This window comes from Sminthopsis crassicaudata, chromosome 2 (genome assembly GCF_048593235.1).
Source record: "Sminthopsis crassicaudata isolate SCR6 chromosome 2, ASM4859323v1, whole genome shotgun sequence".
In the NCBI taxonomy this organism is placed as follows: Eukaryota; Metazoa; Chordata; class Mammalia; order Dasyuromorphia; family Dasyuridae; genus Sminthopsis; species Sminthopsis crassicaudata.
This window is the reverse complement of record NC_133618.1, coordinates 38,591,763-38,612,648: the sequence shown is the minus strand read 5'-3', so window position 1 is coordinate 38,612,648 and position 20,886 is coordinate 38,591,763. Positions and strand designations below refer to the sequence as shown.

Below are 20,886 nucleotides of genomic sequence, written 5' to 3'. Positions count from 1 at the left end.
TGGGCTGGGAGGGCCAGTTTTTGTTTCAATTTTCTTCTTTGTATTTCCAAACTTGGCCATGATAATTTTATACTATGCAGTTTCTATTGTTTTGTTGCTGTTTCCATTTATAGTGTGCAGTTGTGTAAGTTATTAGCTTTGTTCTTACTTTATTTTGTATCAGTCCATATGAATCCTCTTATGCTTCCTTGTATTCATATGCTTGGCACATAATTGGTACCCGTTAAATGCTTGTTGATTGGTTTGAACTGGCCCCTCTTTTTGACTTCACTATCTGTCAATATCATCTAGTTTTAGTTTTATCTTTCTTTCTTCCCTCACATTTACCTTCAATATATATCAGAATTTTAGATTTGTATGTAAGAAACCTGGGCTTTCTTGGCTGAATCATTGACCACTTATGTGACCACAGACAAATTGCTTCATTTTTTTTGAATTTCAGTTTTCTCATCTGTGAAAATGTTCTTTGAGGTCAAGATCACAGAATTTTTAAAAACCTCAGAGCATATATTCCTATCCATGCCTCAAAAGAAAAATTCCTATAACGGACAAGAGTTCATCCAGTTTCTTTGTCCAAAACAAATTGAAATTGTGGGATGAAAATTTGTATGTCAAAGTAAAATTAAAATAATTTTGCATCAGTTGGCCTGCCTGATCCTTTCAGAGCTAAAAAAAAAAAAAGGCGGGGGGGAAGAGGGGAAGAAAGGGGGAATAGTTCATGAAACTAATGGATATGTCAAAAAAGTCTTTTGTTATATGTAACATTCCACATCCTCAATGTGCCATTTCTACAAAAAAAATAGGAAAGTATCTTCTAATGTCTCTTCAGAGGATCAAACTTGGCCATGATAATTTTATACTATGCAGTTTCTATTGTTTTGTTGCTGTTTCCATTTATATTGTGCAGTTGTGTAAGTTATTAGCCTTGTTCTTATTTTATTTTGTATCAGTCCATTTGAATCCTCCTATGCTTCCTTGCATTCATCATATTTATTGTTTAAATATTAATTTTTATAGAAAAGCAATGTTCTATCACGTTTTTGTACCACAATTATTCAGCTGTTCCCTAGTTTCTAGTTCTTTGTTAACACTGCTGCTATGAATATTTTTGAGTGCTTATAGGGTCTTTATTTTTGTTACTTCCATTGGAATTTTTATTCATGTGGGTCCTTTCCCGTTTTTTATGATCTCTTTGTGATACAGACCCAATAGTGGTATTGTCTTGTTACATTATGTATTCTAAAGCCATTGTACTGATTATTCATAGCTTCACCAACCACTCATTAATACTTCCAGCTTTCCACTAATGTTCCAATATTGACTATAGCTATATTTGACTAATTTACTGAAAATGAGGTGAAACTTCAGGGTTTTGAGTTTCATTTTTTTATTAGTGATTTGGAGCATTCTTTCATTTAGTTATATATAGTATACATTCCCCTTTTTTTGTGAACTACGTATATAACATTTGACCACCTATCTAGTCAGGAATTACTTTTGGTCTTCTGTATTGTTAGTTTTATATAAATCTTGATAACAGATCATTTTCAGAGACTTAGGGAAAGAGAAGGCTGTCAGAGAAATACTAAGATTATAGAGTAGAAATTTAGAATTTAGGTTTTGAACCTAAATTTTAGGTTTTTTCCCCTTTTTTGTCTTTGATTTTTCCTGAATCTTACATTATGTTTATGCTCCCAGTGCAAGTGTCATGAGAGGAATTTTCTTTGGCCTAAAGAAAAACTAAGGGAATTTTGGTCACAGTCTTTTTGCTGGTGGTGAGGTTGTTAGAATCCCTAAAATTTGGAATTACAAAGGTCAAAACTGGTAACCTAGCTAGTGGGACTGATCCCTTGTTGCCTTGTTAGTGTGCAGTTCCTAAGTGGGGAAGTCACTGACAAATATAGTAAAATGTGGGAAAAGTCAACATTTGCATAGGGAAACAAGTATGATAACTTAGTTTCCTGAACTATGAAATTACGGGGTTGGAGTAGCTCTCCACTTTCAATCTCATAATTCTTTCCTGGGATGACTGGAAACTCAGTCCTTTTGGAAAGCAATCCAGTGATCTCTCTACTGAGTATGCTCCAAAGACTCAATAAAGGGCACCCAAATAGAACCAAAACACTATAATAAAAAGCTAGAAATAAATCATATCCTCAACATTTGGAATATGGCAATAACGTCAGAATAAATGGAATATTATTGTTCTTTAAAGCATGATGAATATGAGGACTACAAAGTCATGAGAATAATAATATTTGTAAAATGCTTTAAAGTTTGGAAAGGACTTTACAAATATCTCATATCTAGAGCAAGAACTATGGAATCTGAATGTAGATAAGATGCATTTACTTTTCACTTTTTGTTTTTTCTTTCTTGTGTTTTTTCCCTTTTATTCTGATTCTTCTTTCACAACATGATTAATATGGAAATATGTATCACCTATATTAAATTTTTTGCTGTCTTGGGAAGGACAGAGGAAGAAAAATTTGGGGAAAAGTATTTTTACATTTACATTTTACTAAGTGTAGAGGGCTGGAACTCTGAAAAGGTGTGCTTGAATCTAGGTCAGCAGGGTACTTATAGTTAAGCACATACTTATTGTAATGTAATGATGTAATGGCTATAGTTGGCCCCCATGCTCTGTGTGCTGTAGTGACATAATGGCACCGAAGTATTTAAGGGCTGGAAGGACTCGGAACCAGCCTCCCAGCCACAGCTCTCAGCCACAGACAGAGAGAAGACATCAAGCTCCAGACTTCAGATGCCAGACTCCATCTTTGACCAGCCACGTGACTCTCCTACCTCCTTCACTCCTCCACTAAGCCCAAGGACTAGGCTGAGGTCCTCCAGAGAATTTGTCCGGACATTACAACTAAATATTTTACATGTAATTGGGAAAACCCCAAAATACTACTAAAAGAAAAAACTAAACGAAACCAAGTACTATCTTCACAAGAAGCTTGGGACAAAGAAGCTATAATTATCATTCTAGTTTTATAGGAGGAGAAACGAAGGCAGTCTAAGTTGAGATTGATTATATAATATGTCACCTAACCATCAGTGCAATCTACATAACTACCACAATGCTAATAAATGTCTATAGGGGAGGCAACAAAGTATCAGCGGATGATGCTGGACCTGGAGCCACGGAGCAGAGTTCCAGGTGCCCGGCGCTGCCATTTCTCAGCCAAGTCCAGTTTCCTTGCTTGTGAACGAGGAGGGGGCTGACCGGATAGTCTCTCTGGGACAGCTCTAGGCTGAAGTCAGGATCCCAAGGTCCTCGGCACTGAAGTCCACCCTGGAACTCAGCTTCCGCTTCTCTAACCGAGGGAGGCCTTGGAAGATGCTTCCTGCCCTAAATCTTGATCCTAAAAATATGAGGGACGCTGCTGGCTCCCTATGACTGGAGGTCAAGCCCAAGACCTTTCTGTTCAGTGAGTACGACAAGCAGAAAGGTCCCCACAGGGGAAAGTTCCCCGGAATCAGGGACGTCCACAAGGAGACTTCGGTGCTTTCTCGGAGCCTTTTATGGGAAAGCACCTCGGGGTGTGGTGGGATCACTAACTGACCGGTTTAGAGCAAATGCGGCCAGGAAAATGGGCTTTCCTAGGGTGAGTGGTGGCTGGGAAGCTCCTCCCTAGATCGACCCCGGCAGGGACCACGTGCGGGAGGAGGGGGCGGGATGACATCCTCCCTCCCTCCGTAGGAGTCGGCTCGGCGAAGGAGGCGGGGCCTGGACGAGGCCCTTCCCCTCTTCTTCCTCCCTCCGTCCACAGGAGTCGGTTCTGCGGAGAGGGCGGAGCCGAAGGAGGTTTCCACTGTAGCCCCGCCCTTTCCCCGAGGCCTGTGCCGCCGCCGGGTTCCCGGCAGGGGGCGGCCTCGCCTCCTGGGCCCTCCCGCGCGACTCGTAGCCCGCTCCTCCCCCTTCTCCCCCTCCCGCGGCCCCGCCTCCCGGCCCCGGCCGGCCCCGCGCCCGTCACTCACCCTGGCTTGCACACTCACTCACACTCACGCTCGCCTCGCACGCTCGCCCTCGCCCTCGGCCCCCGCCCCCGCTCCAGCCGACGCCGCCCCCCCCCCCGGCCCGGAGCCCGCCGGACCCGCAGGCCCCGCCCGGGACCCGCCGCCGCCGCCGCCGCCGCCACCGCAGCTACGCGAGGCCGGGGATCGGGAGGGACCCGCAGGCCGCGCCCCCGACCCTGGCCTGGCCCGGCCCAGCCCCGGCTCTGGCCCGGCCGCGGAGGAGGAGGACGAACAGGGGGAGGAGTCGGAGTAAAGGGCGGCTAGCAAGGAAGCCAAAGGGGAAGGCGACCCCCGGACCCTCGGCAGGCCCAGGTGAGACCGAGGGGGACCCGGGCTCAGCGCCCCTTTCCCCCTGTGCTGCGCCGCGACCTCCCCGCAGAGCGAACCCCCGCCCGGGGAGGCCCCAGCCCCGAGGGAAACCTGGACCCTCCTGTTTCTCAGGACAGAGAGGCCCTCCTCTCTCCCCCCCCCCCCCCCCGACCTCGGGAGAGAGAGACCCCAGGCACTCTCACCCCCTGAGAGAGCGCGACCCCCTCCCCCACGGAAGAGATGTCCCAGCCCCCTAGAGTGAGAGACCCCTGCCTCCCGAGGGAGACACCCCCAAGAGACACTGCGGCTTCCCTAGAGACACCCGGTCCCCAGACATCACAACCCTCCTCCCCAGAAAGACACTCCAGCCCCCTAGAGAGAGACCCTAGCCCAGTGGTGACGTGCCTGGGAGACACCCTACCCCCGCCCCCCGGACTTTCTTGGCCTTTAGTGAGACCCCAGACTCCAGAGAGACTCTGGCCCCAGAGAAATCCTGATCAGTCCTCTGTCTCCCCATCTCTTGCCCCAGAGCTTCCCAGCCTGTTCTGTATCTCCCCCACTCCCCCCAGACTCCTCACTGTCCCCTTCTCTTCTCCCTACCTTCCTCTGTTGCCCTCCTCTTCCTCATTCGCCCTGCTCCCCCCAGTCTTCCTCCTTCTGTCCCACTCTTTACTCTTCCAGCCTTTCTCTCTGTCCCCCTCTTCCTCACTCCTCCCACTTTTCTGTCCCTCTCCTCTTCCTCACTTTCCACAACCTTCTCTCTATCCCCCTCTTCTTCACTCCCCCAGCCTTTCTCCCAGTCTCTCTCCTCTTCTTCATTCCCCCTACTCCCCCAGCCTTTCTCTCTGCCCCCCTCCTCTTCCTCATTTCTCCAACCTTCCTCTCTGTCTCCCTATTCTCCCTCCCCAGCCTTCCTCCCTCTGTCCCCCTCCTCTTCCTTACTCCCCCAGCCTTTTTCCCTCTGTCCCCCTCCTCTTCCTCACTCCCCCAGTCTTCCTCTCCCTGTCCCCCTCCTCCTCCCTAAGCCTTCCTCATTTCCCTTATTCCCCCAGCCCTCCTTTTCTTCACTGTCTCTTACCTCACCTCTCTTGTAATCCTTTCTATCTCTAGATCCCTTCTTCAAACATCCCCTTTCCTTAATCCCTTGCTTCCCACTCCTCATTTTTTCGAGGCTCCCGGGATTTGAGCCCACAATCCCCTGCCCAGAGCTTGCCCAGCCCAGGTGCTGCCTCTTGGCACTTCCTGCTGCCCAGAGCCAGAGAGGAAACTGTTTTTGGTGGAAGCCGGGAACCGGAGCCGGCACGCTCGGGCTGGGACTGGTGCTCACAGGCCACTGTCCTGGGAGGACATAGCTGGGAGAAGCCAGGCTGTGGGGAGGCAGCCTTGCCGGCTTTCTGGGAGAGCGGCTGTCTGTGTTTATTGAATTCCTCCCGGCCCCTGTTTTCAATTCTGTCCCAATGGCAGCTCAGCTGGGCAGGGCAGGGGTGGGGGCTGGGGAGCTGGATCAGCTTTCACTGGGATTCAGAGGGAGAGAAAAGGCTTCTGGAGGGCTGCGTGTGGGGGGCTGGCTTCTCCCTTTTCTGGAGGCTGCCACCCGGAGTCTCCAGGCGCTTTGTAGGGAAAAAGGTCTGTGGAACCTCCGGATTAGGGCAGACGAAGCCAAGATGTTGAGGGGAGATATTTGTGTGGAACTACTCAGGACCAGAGCAGATTGCTTAGAACTCCGGCTTTCCTGTGCTAGGGACTTCCTTCGATTCTCCCCTTTCCGACTTGCTGCTGCCTTCTTGCACCAAAGCGAGCCGATTCAGTCACCGATTTCTCCCTCCAATCCTCCGTAACCCCCCCCCCCCCCATATTAGTGCATGGCAGTGAAGTCTGGTTGTTCCTTCAGAACCCAGTGGGAGCCAAAGTGGCTTTGAAGGAAACACCTCAGGATGATAAAATGGGTAACATGTAACATTGAAGCCAGAGAAACCTGAAATTGGTGAATGTTTACATGTTGTGGTGGGATATTCTTCCTGTTGGACATTGTTGCCTTAGATGGCCACAAAGTTACTGTGGAGAGGTAAGTGTGTGAAGCTAAGTTCCAGGCTCTCCTCTGACAGGACCGATGTCTGTGGGCCTGCCGACTTTGAAGGAGCTTCTTTATCCTTAATGATCATTGGGAGATGGAACTGAGAAGCTGCTCCTCAAAGCCTAAAAGGCTCACAGAGTATACCTCAGTAGAGAAGGAGGAAGAGGAAGGACAGATGAGCCCTTGTGAATCGTAGCCAGATCAGCCCAGACTGTCCTTTGTGAGACAGCCGACTGCCAGGGCACAAGGGAAGCCTAAAGGGAATATGTGTGTTGCAAAGGAAGCTGCTGGGAGACCAGTGTCCTCTGGCTTGAGGATGGGGAAATGAGGGCATATGTCAAGGCAGCTGCTTATGGTGGACTCAGTGGTGGCCAATCAGGAGAGTGGATCTCGCTTAGTCATAAGCTGCTCTCTGCTCCCTGACGGGAGTTCTGTTCTAGTACTGGCTACAGGTTGTGATTTTTTGCTAGACTTTCTTTCCTTTTAGACAATGGAAGGAGGCAGAGTGCTAGGCCATGACTGCCCTGTGATACTGTGATTTTTTCCCCAGTCCGTGTCATTTGACTGTGTTTTCTGTCTTCCCTACAGAAGTATTCATCGTGGACGCCAAGCCCTCCCTGCTCACCCGCTGGCATTGGTTAAGGAATTGTTGCCGATCAACTACAGGGCACTGTCTGGTGCTTGTGTGTCCTTTTGGTCAGTGACTTGAGAGTTAGTTTAATAAAGAACTTTTTTTTTTGCTGTGCCTCCGATGTCAAGAGAGATTTAGCTCCTGACTGAGGCTGCTGCCTCTGCCTCCACGTGGGCGATTCTTTCTGTGTGTTGTCACCTCAAGCGGGAAACTGAAGCCGTTACTGTCCAAACCCTGTTTCCTTTTCCCAAGCATGTCAGAGAGCTGGCAGCAGCAGCCTCCCCCGCCGGCCCCTCCGCAGCAGCCGCCGCCTCCCCCGCAGCAGCAGCAGCAGCATCATGCCGAGCCTCCGCCCGCCCTGGCGGAGCACTCGATCCCCGCAAGCGCTGCCGAGAACCCGCTGGGCTGCGCCGTCTACGGCATCCTCCTGCAGCCCGATCCCAATTTGCAGCACCACCAGCACCCACCGTTGCAGGCCCCCGCGGAGCCGTCCCCCAAGTGTGGCGTGTGCGGACATGACTTGACCCACCTCTCCAGCCCCCATGAGCACCAGTGCCTGCCCGGCCACGACCGCTCCTTTCAGTGCACTCAGTGCCTGAAGATCTTCCACCAGGCCACGGACCTCCTGGAGCACCAGTGCATCCAGGTGGAGCAGAAGCCCTTCGTCTGCGGGGTGTGCAAGATGGGCTTCTCCCTGCTCACCTCCTTGGCCCAGCACCACAATGTGCACAGCGGGAGCGTGATGAAATGCTCCATCTGCGAGAAGACCTACAAGCCACCGGAGCCCGCGCAGCCAGCACCCGCGCCCGAGCCCGTGGAGAAGCCCTACAGCTGCTCCATCTGCCAGAAGCCTTTCAAGCACCTGTCGGAACTGTCACGGCACGAGCGCATCCACACAGGCGAGAAACCCTACAAGTGCACGCTGTGTGACAAGAGCTTCAGCCAGTCATCCCACCTGGTGCATCACAAGCGTACGCACAGCTCGGAGAGGCCCTACAAGTGCACCGTGTGCGAGAAGACCTTCAAACACCGTTCGCACCTGGTGCGCCACATGTATGCGCACTCGGGGGAGCACCTCTTCAAGTGCCCGGCCTGTGAGCTGCACTTCCGTGAGTCCTCGGAGCTGCTGCAGCATGCGTGCACGCCCAGTGGCGAGCGGCCCTTCCGCTGTGGCGAGTGCCAGAAGGCGTTCCGTCGGCCCTCCGACCTGCGGCAGCATGAGCGCACGCACAGTGAGGAGCGGCCCTTCCAGTGCGACCTGTGCCAGATGAGCTTTAAGCAGCAGTACGCGCTGCTGCGTCACCGGCGCACGCATAAGACCCCCAGCACCCCCACAGAGCCCTTCAAATGTGCCCTGTGCGAGAAGGGCTTCTCCCAGCCTGGCCATCTGGTCTATCACCAGCACGTGCACAGCCTCGAGAGCATCTTCAAGTGCGGCGTCTGCCAGAAGGGCTTTGACCAGTCCTCGGAGCTGCTGCGCCACAAGTGCGCCCAGAGCGCCGAGCGCCCCTTCAAGTGCACCGTCTGCGCCAAGGCCTACAAGCGTGCCTCAGCACTGCAGAAGCACCAGCTGGCCCACTGTGCTGAGAAGCCCCTGCGCTGCACGCTCTGCGAGCGTCGCTTCTTCTCTTCCTCGGAGTTCGTGCAGCACCGCTGTGACCCTGCGCGCGAGAAGCCCCTCAAGTGCCCCGACTGTGACAAACGCTTCAAGTATGCCTCGGACCTGCAGCGGCACCGGCGGGTACACACGGGGGAGAAGCCCTACAAGTGCCCCTCTTGCGACAAGGCTTTTAAGCAGCGCGAGCACCTCAACAAGCACCACAGCGTGCACGCCCGTGAGCAGCAGTACAAATGCATGTGGTGTGGGGAGCGCTTTCTGGACCTGGGGCTGCTGCAGGAGCACAGCACCCAGCACACAAACGAGGGGGCCTACCAGGTGGCTGCCTGTCTGCCCTGAGGGCCTTGTTTCTGGGCTCCAGGGCCAGCCTGCCCTCCAGGCCTTCCTTGTGACCATAGCCATCTGCAGTGCAGTGTCTTCACTGAGGTGTCCATTAAACCACTGTGCTATGCCAGGAGCATCACACCTTCACTCCCTCGCAGTCTGTGGCTCAGAGCCTGAGCTGACCTGGGCAGGGGGCCTCAGCAAGCTTCCCCCCTTCCTTAGAAACAGGTTTGCAGCCTTTTAGTGGCACTGGCCCTGTGAGGGTCCATTTGCCCCCTCTCTGTGAGAGAAGTTCAGAGCCACACCAGATTAGAAACCGATTTTTCCCTCTTTTCCGGGTCCCAAAAGTGGAAGATCAACTCGCCAGGCCCTTCCGAACTTTTTTCAGCCAAAATAGAAATGAAACAGAGCCATGAGGAACAGCTATGTGAGACGTGAGAAAACCGCCACGGCCCTTGCTCACCCTTGGGCGGTGGGTTTAGGGTGTGTCCCAGAGCTGCCCCATCCATGGCCGAGTCTGCCTTTTACTCTCTTCAGCTCTAGAAGGAGGAAGCAATCGGGGCTGTGGAGATCAGTACAATCGAATGACCTTCTTTTGGAGTTGTCACAAGGATGCTTTTTCTGACCATTTATTCAAATAGGAAACAACAAAAGCCTCCTTAGCATTGGGAGAAAAGGACTGAGAGTGTTTCCTGGTGAAGGAGGAAGCCTATCTTCTACTGAGGGTTCAAAGATCAATTTCCCTATTTTAAGGGCAGCTTCATCTCCTGCCATTTTGGGATTGCTTAGCACTTCACAACATGCCATCTTAAAGTGGCAGACCTTTTCAGGGCAGGACCACTGGGTGTGATGACCCGAATATGTGGACATTATAGGTGGTGAGGAAAAGTCCAAGGGCAGAATGTCACCAATGACTTTGTATTTGTTTTTGTTTTTCTTTTTTAGCAGGGGCATCAGTTCTCCTGCCCCTTTCTTATTTAAATAACAATGTGAGGAGGCTTCTAGTCAGATTGAATGGTGGGAGCTAAGCTTCCCCAAACCTGTCCTCATGGTCGAGACCAGGTTTCGTCTTGTAGGTTTGGAGTTATAGGGAAGAGCAAACTTTCGAAGGAGGGTCTGGTAGAGGGATCAGGAGTAAGTGTTGTCCTTGGGTAGTCCTTCTGTCACTTGACCCCTTCTTTCCTCTCCATGTGAATGATTCTATTGAGTTATGACAAGAGAGGAGCATTCCATAGCCAGCAGCCTGGGTGGCCCGATTTGTCACAAGACCAAGGATGCTTCATTCGGGTCCGGACACCTGGGTCAGAGAGGTGATTCCTGGAGTTTACTCTGGCTGCTTGTGGGGCATTTTGAATCTTGGGGGAGGGGGGGAAGGGAGGGAAGGGGTAGAGGAGGGGCAGGAGTAGAAGAAGGGGAAATGAATATTTAAATGAAGCAAAGACAAATAACCAACCTGATAACCACCGGGCCAGAGCTGGTCCCATGCATGCTTCCTGCCATATTTAATGGTAAGGTAGACCTCTCAGCTTCTCTTCAAAAACCATTTGTCCAGACTGACTGGTTAGAAATCAAGCTGGGCCTATTTGTGCCCCCAGCAAAATACTAGGAAATTTGGTGCAAACCGGGAGAGAGACTAAATGTTTATTTTAAAATCAGCATCCCACTGTCCTCACTCCCACTCTACCTGTCTGTGGTCCTGGCACTTGAAAGGGGACTGCAAGCAATTTTGATCAAGGTGTCCAGTGGAGCTATTCTCACGCTCAGCTTTAAGGAGTATAAAAGGAAACAGTTCTCCTCTTCCTCTCCATGAATCCCACTTTCAGGCCAGCCCTTGGAGGGGGCTTCTCCTTTCCACATGACTGTTAAGCTCTTTGTACTTTACGCTGCCTCAAGAGATGTAGAACCTGATCTTACAAAAGTTGCTGTCTGCTATTTTTCATTTTGCTTTCTAAAAGCAGTTTGTTAATATTCACAAAGTTGTATAGTTTAATTTCATGTCATTTTGGATCTTCTATAAAAAAGATATACAAAAAAGAATTCCTTGGTTTTAGGTAGCCATTTTGGATGTTATTATCATTTAGTTTAAGGTATGCTTGTAGAAGTAAAACCACAGCCATCTCAAAAGAAAGCCAAGTTATTGAAGTCATTCTTACAAGGGGAGAAAAGCAAACTGGCACTAATGAGGAGGTCCAGTGCTCCCCGTCAGAAGATCATTTCCTTGTGCCTGGCAGCACTGTGCCTGGCACAGAAAGATTAGCAAATGATTTTAAATCCAATCATTCCTCCCCACAGGCCCCAACTGGGGGAAATTGCAGATGGAAATAAGTGTCCCAATACTTCTTAATTCAACAAATATTAGGGACCTTCTCTAGACATGTCGAGGATACAGGGGAGAACAGAGTCTGAACTAGGAAAGGTTCTGACTTATTGGAGGTGCGATAAGTCCAATAGTGAAATATGTGGAAGTGCCAGTAGGATCCTAAAACTAGAATTAGAATGGAAGGGACCTTAGAGATGGTCTAGATGAAGTCTACACAACTATGTCTGTTAAGTAGTAGAGCCCGTATTAGAGTGCAGGTAGTCCAACTTTAGAAGACCCAGGAACCTAAAAATACTTTTATCTTTTAGACAAAGAATGGGTACATTTTGGGAGGAAGTGAGTAGTTGAGGTTTTGCATTAGGAAGGTTACTATGACAGCTGAACCTGAATTGGGGAAAGTGTGTTTAAAGCAGAGCTTCTTAAACTTTTCCCACTCATGACCCCTTTTTTGACCCAAGAAATTTTTATGTGGCCCCAGGTATATAGGTATACAAGTCACACGTTTACTGATAATAAAGCATAATTTCATGAAGCCCACATTCAATTATGAGACGCTCAGATGCGAGTGCTAGCTTTCATCGAATTCCTTGGCTGGCTGGTTGAAAGAGCTTCGGATTGGGGTCAGAACTAAGCACGATTTTGAAGCCATTCAATTGGTCTTTGGTGCCCATTATTCTTCTTTTCCTTGTGTTTCTTACCTGGTATTGTCCCACAGCCCACGTTCCCAGGCCTGCCTCATTTGCACAGAGCTGCAGCCTGAGCAAGGTTATTGTAACTAAAACCAGCAAAAGTCATTTCCTGTTCCCGGGCAGTGTGTATCTTATTAATAAGCCTTCTGGGCTCACAAACTCTTAGTCTTTGAAAGCGAATGAATGTCTCGAGGTGGACTGACAGTATTTATAGGCAGCATACACAGTTCTCGGGCTGGAGAGCTGACTTGTTTTTGTGGTGGTTTTGAGTTGTAATTTCTCTGGCAAAGGCATTTGCTCAGATGCGTGGCAAGAATACCTGTTGCAAAGGCCCCACCTGGGGCATGCCCCAACATCCGAGATGGAGCACTGCCCTGTCTGCCCTGGGCTGGGGTGCCCTGTGGTCCGATGCCCAGGGAGGGCTGGCTCTGACAGGCAGCCTGATCCAGCAGTCTTCTGGATGTCTCCCCCTCGTCCCTGCTTGCTTGGCTTGATGGTGCTGCGCTCTCGGGCTGGGGTAACAGAGCACTTCTCAACTGGGAGTGCTCCCGAGCCCCCTTGCCCAAGGCAGTCTCCCTTACTTAGAATCCACAGGGGATTCTTTCCTTGGACTGAGCTCAGAGGAAGAGATGAGGGCTGGCCCAGGGCAACGCCTCGTTATTAGCGTGTCTCAGTTTTACTTCCCAGCCTTTTACGGGGATGCGTTGTCTACGGGTGACCGAGACAGGTTTGAAGGCAGGGTGTCCCGGGAGCAATTAGTGTGTTGACAGTCTTGTGTCTCACAGTTGTTCCGATCCTTGTTACTAGTCTGTAGCAGGTTTAGTTGGGGAGTATAGAACAGACTGGGGCAGAGGAAGGGTTGGCTGATCCTGGGGCCACCGCATCTGGCACAGGGTTCAGGTTCACTGTTAGTGGAGGTGGGAAAGCCGCCCTGTGGCTCGGTGTGTGATTGGGACCTGGGCCGGGTCAGGTGGAAGGGCTCCTGAGCTGGAAGCCGGCAAGTGGAATGGTAATCCCAGCTCTGCTGCCAGCCGTGTGACCAAGGGCTGGAGGGGAGACACTTGGCCCGGGTCCGCTGGCAGAAGGAAGAGTCTGCACCGACCGGCCTGGGGGTAAACAAGCACCAGCTCCGCCAGCCTTCTGCTAGGCGGGAGACAGTCCAGGACCCGAGGTCTGGGGCCATCTGGGCCAGCCCTGTTTTACAGTTGAGGAGAAGATGGTTGCTGTGAAGTGTCCAAGGAAGGACTCGAACTCAGCCCCTTTGGCTTTAGGGCTCTTTCCATTGGCTCCCTTGTGAAATGATCAGGTGCTAAATTATGTGGACACAGAGCAGGCAATGTGTGGTCAGGTAAGACTGCCTGGGCTGCTTTAGGCCCAGAAGAAGGAGGCAGGTTTGGTATTGTTTGGCTTCTTTAGAAGCAGCTGTGACCAGATCCTAGAGGATCTGTCATCTGTCTGTCCATTGTTCTCCAGCCGAGAGCCAGAGGGGATGGGTGGAGGGGGATGGGCCAAGTTGGGCATGGACCCCTGTTCTGCCAGGCCAAAGCCTTCATGGGGGAGGGGTCTAGATCTGGAGGAGGCCTTAGCACAAAACCCAGCAGCCTCCAAGAAGGCGTTCCCTGTTGGACCCCATTCAAAGTGAACATTGTGCTTTAGAACACTTCAGCACTTAAGGGATCAGTTTAGGAGTCATTAATTTCCACTTGGATATAGGCCTGCCCTGCCTAGTGCCATTAATTTCTTGTTTGGAAAATTGGGTAAAATACTGGACAAATCGTTTTATAGGGACAGTGTTATAGATATATCATTTGGTTCTCAGTAACCCTGGAAGACAGGTGCTATTCTCATTTTATAGATGGCAAAACTGAAGCAAACAAAGCTTAAGTGATTCACCTGGGTCATTAATAAATGTGCCCTCCCTCTAGGAAGGATCGACCCAGACTGGGTTGGACAAGGGATGCATTGGAGAGTGGACTTTCAGGCTCCTTTGGTCCCCAGACTTATATCTTCTCCTCCTGGTTAATACTCTCATATTGTAGTGGTTCCTTGGAACTAGCTATGAGGCCTAGAGCTTGGGAACCACTGGGGCTTTTAAAATACTCGACTTGAACAAACCCGGTGTGGAGGACGACTTGATGCTGAGCAGCCTGCTGGCCACGGGTTGGTCCGTCCGGCCAAACTTGAGATAAAGCCAGCGAATGTTTGTGTACCAGCCCCAGGGTTCCTCATGTCCTGTTCCTCCAAGCTGCGCCCCTTCCTTTCCCCCAACACTCCCTAGGGAGTGGTTGCTAGAGGCTGCAGCTGGCTGGGGGCCTTCTGCCCATCCATGCTCTTGTATTCTGGTTAGGATGCTCCCAGACTCTCCAGCGTTAGTGATTGCTTATAAGAAAGGGAAGTTGGAAACAATAGCAGAGCAGAAGTCAAACAATAGTGCCTCAGTCTGGCTGGGACTATTGGGAATTGTTGGGAGGCTTTGGAAAGCCATTAGTCTGAGGAGGAGGAAGAGTGAGCTCCACCTTCACCTTCCTCTTAGGGGCAAAAAGGCAAGCCTAGGTAGAGCCAGGGCTGAGCCAGGAGCCCGGGGAGGAGCTGTTCAATTTTGGAAGCAGAGACCTATCATCTGTGTCTCAGTTTCCCTGCCTGTCTCCCGGTGCAGCTGGAATAGAATTGGGAAAAGATGGTCCCTAGAACAAAGGTCCTTGAGAAGGGAACCAGACTGCCTCTGCACCCTCGTTTTTAGCTTTCTCACACGGTCTTGTATGTCTATATGTGTGTAACATGAACACATCTAAGGCCTTGTAGCTAGCATCCAGAATTTGAAAAGCACTTGACACGTATTATGTGGTTTGGTGTCCACAACAACACTGAGATGGGTGCTCTTAGCATTTTACATAGAAGGAGACTTTTCTATGAAATCCAGTGACTTGCCCAGGATCACTCGGCTAATACCTTCTACTCTGAGTGTGAATACATGATATACACAATAAGTAAATGCAAAGTAGTTTGAGAAGAGAACCTAGAAGAGGCAAGGTAAAGGAGAAGCTCCATTAGTTGAGACAGGTTGTGGAAGGCTTTTGATAATCTAGAGAGCAGAAAACTTGGGATGGTTTTTGAGCAGCGTAGTGACAGACACCTGAGGAAGATTATTTAGCATCTATGTGGAGTCTGAGTTGAGGAAAAAGACTGAAGTAAGGAGATTGAAGAGAGAGCGTTTATGAAGACCAGTCAAGGGCTGATGAGTTCCCAACTGAGATAGTGACTGAGTGGGGACAGGAGCATAGATGGAGCAGACCCAGTGGGATTTGACACTTCCCTAAAATTGAGGGCTTAGAGATAGAAGATTCAAGGATGCCTCCAAATTTTGAACCTAGATGACCAAAAGGATGGTTGGTTGTGCCAGTTGACTGGCTGTTGTTTTGAATGCTGATGGGATATCCAGGTGGAGATAACCAGCTGGTGGTTGGCAAAATCAGAAAGAGGACTGGGTGTATAGATTTTGAGTCATCTGTGTTACACACAAATCCAGAGGAGATGATGAAGTCAATAAGAGTATAGAGAGAAAGTGGAGCCCACAATGAGATTTTGGAACATCCATGTTTGGGTCATTCTAAACATTAAATGCCTTCTATGTGCCAAGTATTGTGCCAAATACTTGGGATGTAAAGAAAGGCAAAAGCCAGTCTTCAAGGAACTCAGTCCAATAGAAGAGACAAGACATAAAAAAGCAGGGAGGAGTGGGAGGGAGAGAACCCTTCATGGAGTGTGGTGGAATTGTGCAACCAGGTGAGACTGCTGAAGCATCTGAACTCCCACCATAGAGATTTTGGAAGGAGTGCTCTGACCTCCACCTTGGGAGGGAGTGGTAGGGGCTACTGAGGAATTGTGAATTATAGAACTGATTTGATCTTGCTTGAAAGGTGAATTTCTAGAGACAGTAGTCAAGTCCAGGTGAGCTTCCACTCTGGAAGTGATGCTTTGGGCCCTTTTCTTAAATAGAGCTCTCTGGTGTCTCCAGTCAGACAGGTGAAGACCATAGGGGAAGGGAGTGCTGAGAAAGGTGATATATATACTGATCCATTGGAGGAAACAAAAAATATTCTGATAGGAGAAGCCAAGGAAGCATTCAAGCAGAGGGAGTGGTTGAGAGTGTTAAAAAGCTTTGGAAAAAGTAGGATGAAGGCTGAGGAAAGGCCATTAGATTTAGTAGTTAAGGTAACCTTGGAAAAAGTGATTTTACTCGGGTTGGAATCTAAATTGGAGAAGCAGAGAAGTGAATGAGATAGTCAAGGAAATGAAGGTAGACAATTTTATTAGGAGGCTGTCAGTGAGAATTAGGGAATGTCAGGGTCAAGGGAAGGATGTATTTTTTATAAATATGAGGGAAACTACATAATTGGAGGCAATGAGGAAGGGACAATAGAAGACATGTCAGGGAGGGAAGAGGGAAGAGAGCGTGGAATTAAGGGCACAATTTATAAGGATTGTTCATGGCAAAGTGCCCCTTCTTTCCCCTTATACCATAGCAGTCCTGGATTAAAGCCGACCTAATTTTTCTAATTTCTCTAGTACCCCTGCTGTTCTGAGAGAACCTAGATTTAGAATCAGAGGGACCTCAGAAGTCATCATGTCTAATGGCTCATGTTACAGATGAGGCGAAAAGCGACCTGCCTATGATTTCCCAGTGTGAAGATTCACACCCAGGTCTTTTGACTTCAAATCCAATGTTTTCAACACTACAGTGAGAACACATTCCCTTCTTTCCTACCTTGACTAAATTAAATTTCTGTTTTCACCATGGGCCAGCTTCCCAGTTAGTTCTTGAAGATCAACCCTGCAATGCTGACCTAGACCTATTCTGATCAGATTGTTGTTCTTGTTTGTTTGTTTTGTTTTTGGTCTAATCTATGAAGAAACGAGGGCCTGAAATGAGCTTCTTTTCAGCTTTTGAACAACAGCCACCTACTTAATAGAAAGGCCAGAAACAGCTTTTGAAAAGTAGGCTCTTTTCCCTGTCTATTGTGGATGGGTTTGGAATCAGCATCCAGTTCTGTGTCAATTCTTTATTTGCATTCATCCATCCAACAAAATTTATTAAGCACTATGTCCTGGGCCAGACACTAGGAAGGTTACGGAAATATGAGATTTGTTCCCTGCCCTTAAAGATAATCTATTTGGAAACCTCAAGTTTTCTAAATGGAAGGTTTTAGGGGAGAGAAGGAGATGCTCTGTACCCCCATTCTGGTCCTATCTCAGCATGGGAATATGCTCTTTTGACTTTGGAACTCCTAATCTGTAGAATTTGTGGGAAATTAGCTTGGCTGATATCTTCCAGGCACATAATAAGTTTGTTGACTGAATGACTATTACTGGGTCTCTTTTCCTTTGACTAGAATCTGGCTTTCTCTTGTGGACATTTAATCGTCAAGAAATCAAGGATTTTTTCCATGGGAAGATTTGAAAGTTGACTTTAAAAAAAGGATTAAAAAAATTTTTTTTGGTCCTTCCCTGCCTCCACTGAAACAATTGAGCCTTTTTTGTAGCTTCCACTCATTGGTTCAAGCTCAAGTAGAAATGGCTTCCCACTGGCCAGGGACAAAATAACATCACTTGTGATATATTGTCTTTCCATTTCGTTAAATATTCCCAATTACACTTTAATCTGGTTTTGGCCACATTCAGGAGTTTTGTGGGAAGTCTTGCATTGGACACTCTGCACTAACACTATTTAATAAGCCTAGGTTTGCCATTTCCCAGCTATTCATCTTGCTTGATGATATAGTGAAGCAAAACCCAGTGGAAAATTGGGGAACACAATTCCACTGGCATAAGATCACTCCCTGAGGCATGAAAAAGCTGCCATCCAGTTGGCATTCTGAAGAAAGGGGAACATCCTAGTGCCTCAGTAGCTGCCTCTGGGATGGGGAGATGGGGGATGGGGAGCTGGAACCCAGGGCAGGTAGAGGCTTGTAGGAGCTAGGGTGACCTTAGGCTGCATTAAGAGGTACAGCTTCCAGTTTGAAGCAGTTCTAGCCTGTTAGGATTACTAGGTGAGAACTCAGGTTGTCTGGATAGTGACAAGGTTAGAATTCTTCCCTTCCTGCAGAGAGCCCCGTCAAGCCTGATGCAATGCAGAGTCTTCTACTATCTCTGGGTGTCCTCTCTTTTATTCTCCCAGAGAATGGGCGTGGGATAATGCAAGGGCTTCTGGGAAGAACCACTTCAGCCAATGAGCTTGCTCCTTCTATCAAGTCAACCTGAGTTCTCACCTTGTAATTGTCCAACCTGAATTCTCACCTTGTCACTATCCAGACAACCTGAGTTCTCACCTAGTAATCCTAACACTAGCCCCGCTGTACATTGCCCTGGTCATCCTGCCTCTAATGATAAATATAACCTTTACATAGCCACTTTATATTGCAAAGAGCTTTATGGATATTTGATCTGTACAACTCCAAGAGTTAGGTGCTATTATTACTATTTTACAGATAAGAAAATTGAAGCAACTAGAGATTAAGTAACATGCCTGAGATTAAGATGCCTGAGATCACACACCTATTAAGAGTCTGATATGATTTGCACTCAGGTCCTGACTCATCTGGAGCATGATCAGTTCTAGTTTAGGAAAGGGAAATTGTAGAATCTTCAATGTTGGGTAATGCTGGGGGAGAGAAACCTCAAGCTTGAGCCTTGGGAGCACTGGGGATGGAGAAGACAATGTGGTCACCATTTTCCAAGATGTGAAGAGCAACCTCCAAGAATAGGGACAGTTTTGTCCTATTTGGCTCCAGAGGGCAGGAGGAGAAGCCGTGGGTGGACAGTTCAGGGAATCCACATTGGGCTTGATGTCAGCAAAGGCTCTGCAAGCAATTGGAGCCATTCAGAAATGGAATGGGCCCCTGGATGTAGCGAGGATGCCCCGCATTAGATGTCTTCAATAAAGACTGAAGGATCATTTATCAGGTAGGGTGTAGGAGGGATTCATTTCCCAGCTGGGTTTGTCTAAGGGCTAGAGGTCCCTTCCAGCTCAGATTTTGTTTTCCTAAAGCTCCATGCCCTTAGTCCAGCAGGACAGTGTTTCAAGCAAGCACTTATTCAGCAAACTTCCTTTCTCACTCATCCCTCCCGTTAATAGGTAGTTTTGTCATTCCTAGGAAGTCCCGGGACTCTATAAACATGGGTTTTCAGAAGTGGAGGAGTCCACAGTGGACTTGGACCTCTAGTCCTGTGGGTCAAGGGAGGGAAGCAATCATGTTATCCCTCGTGCTTTCCAGGTGTTCTTCACATGGGCAGCTCAGTTGGCACAGTCTCTCCCTCTTCAGACTGAGGATTCCAAGGGCCCTGACACCTTCCTCACCCACTTTGGGTGGCATTTGAGGTAGCCTTTTTTACTATGAAACAACCCTCCACGCTCACCTCATCCCTGTGACTTTGATGGGAAACCAAGCCCAGAGATAAGACCCCATGAGTCCAAGGAAGGCTTCACGCCCTCGCAGTAAGAGAGATTATGTCAGGAAGGTGCCCTGAGCTACCTGAGGCCTCTGTGCCTTTAATGTATTGAAATGGAAGGATAGCTTCCCTCTGCATCTGTTGGGCACATGGTCTTTAGAAAGCTGTTGAATTAAAAGGGAGCCAGCTCTCTTTTAAACCGAGGCCATATCTAGAGGAAGAGCACTGAGCACCTTCAGGTGTCTCAATGGAGAATTTAGATTCCAGATCTAGGGACCTTGGGACAGGGGGAGATGCCTCAGACTGGTCCTCCTGATTTTATCTGACAGACTCTCCCCATCCTGGTCCTTCTGACCACCCACACACACGCTCTTCTTGTCCCCCTCACTTGGCCTCTAGAGGTAGGTGTGGGCTAGGGAACAGTCATCCCAGCCCTGATACAATAGAGGGAGCCCCAGAGAGGCTGAGCCTCCGGAGTCAGGAACACAGGTGTATGGATAGGGAAATTGGGAGGTGAGTGCTCAGGAGCTGGAGAGCTTAGAGCTTTCAGCTCCCCACAGAGAAGGCCCTTCCCTTCAGAACATTTTCTTGAAAATTTTTGTACATTTTCTATTTATTTTGTGGTGAGCTGAGAAATAGTCCTTCTCCCCATCCCCATCCAGCCTGGGGCTGCCTTATCCATCTTGTTCTGTACCATAGCAGACATGGAAGTTATTAGTGGGTGAATGGGGAGGACTGGACAAGGGGAATGATAGGGAAGCAGCTCTGAGCTCAGGGGAAATGATCTGGCAGACAGCCCTCCTCTCTGAAACAGTATCACATTCCCTGCCCAGAACTAAGCACATCAGACCCATAGGGCTAGACCATGGGACAATGGGTCCCTATTCTGTTTTCTGCCCTAGGTTTTCCTAGAACATTCTTATGGGTCTCCCCATTACCCTCAACATCTCTTACCTTATATTTATTGACCTCCAGATTAACCCTGCCTCCCCTCCCTATTCTAGTTGAACTTGATTTTGAGAATCTTGTTCTCTCCATCTTTGCCTTCTCAGCACCTAGCCCAGACCCTTGAGAAGGAGTGAGTGCCCATTGATTTGAAAGGTTTGATAAGACCAGGTCTCTGAATTATCACACCTCTGGAGCTGGAAGGGGCCTGGGAGAGCATATCACCTGACAGAATTTTGTAGAAGACAAGCAGGAAGCCAGAGTTCTCACTGGTATTGAGGGGAAGGGGATAAACATTGACATAGCACCTACTAACCATTTCCTCTTGCTAAGCCCTTTTACAAATATTCTCTCATTTGATCCTCATAACCCCCCCCCCATAAGGGAAGTGCTTATTATCCCCATTATACAAGTTGGGGAAACTGAGGCAAACAGGTTCAGTGATTTATCTATTGTCACACAGCTAGGGAGTGAACCTAGGCCTTTCTGACTCCAGACACTGCG

The 20,886-nt window shown here is 48.9% G+C and overlaps 1 protein-coding gene across 1 annotated transcript; it reads left to right on the top strand.

Moving 5' to 3' along the window:
• The first annotated feature begins 3,943 nt into the window (after positions 1 to 3,943).
• ZNF319 (zinc finger protein 319) lies at positions 3,944 to 20,872 on the top strand. Its single transcript, XM_074285885.1, has 2 exons — positions 3,944 to 4,338; positions 6,998 to 20,872. The coding sequence occupies exon 2, from the start codon at positions 7,294 to 7,296 to the stop codon at positions 8,995 to 8,997; it is 1,704 nt and encodes a 567-aa protein (XP_074141986.1). The 5' UTR covers positions 3,944 to 4,338; positions 6,998 to 7,293; the 3' UTR covers positions 8,998 to 20,872.
• Positions 20,873 to 20,886: the final 14 nt, after the last annotated feature.

Bases quoted from the DNA above. Each gene is read 5' to 3' on its own strand.
- ZNF319 (XM_074285885.1), top strand. From the start codon at position 7,294: ATGTCAGAGAGCTGGCAGCAGCAGCCTCCCCCGCCGGCCCCTCCGCAG.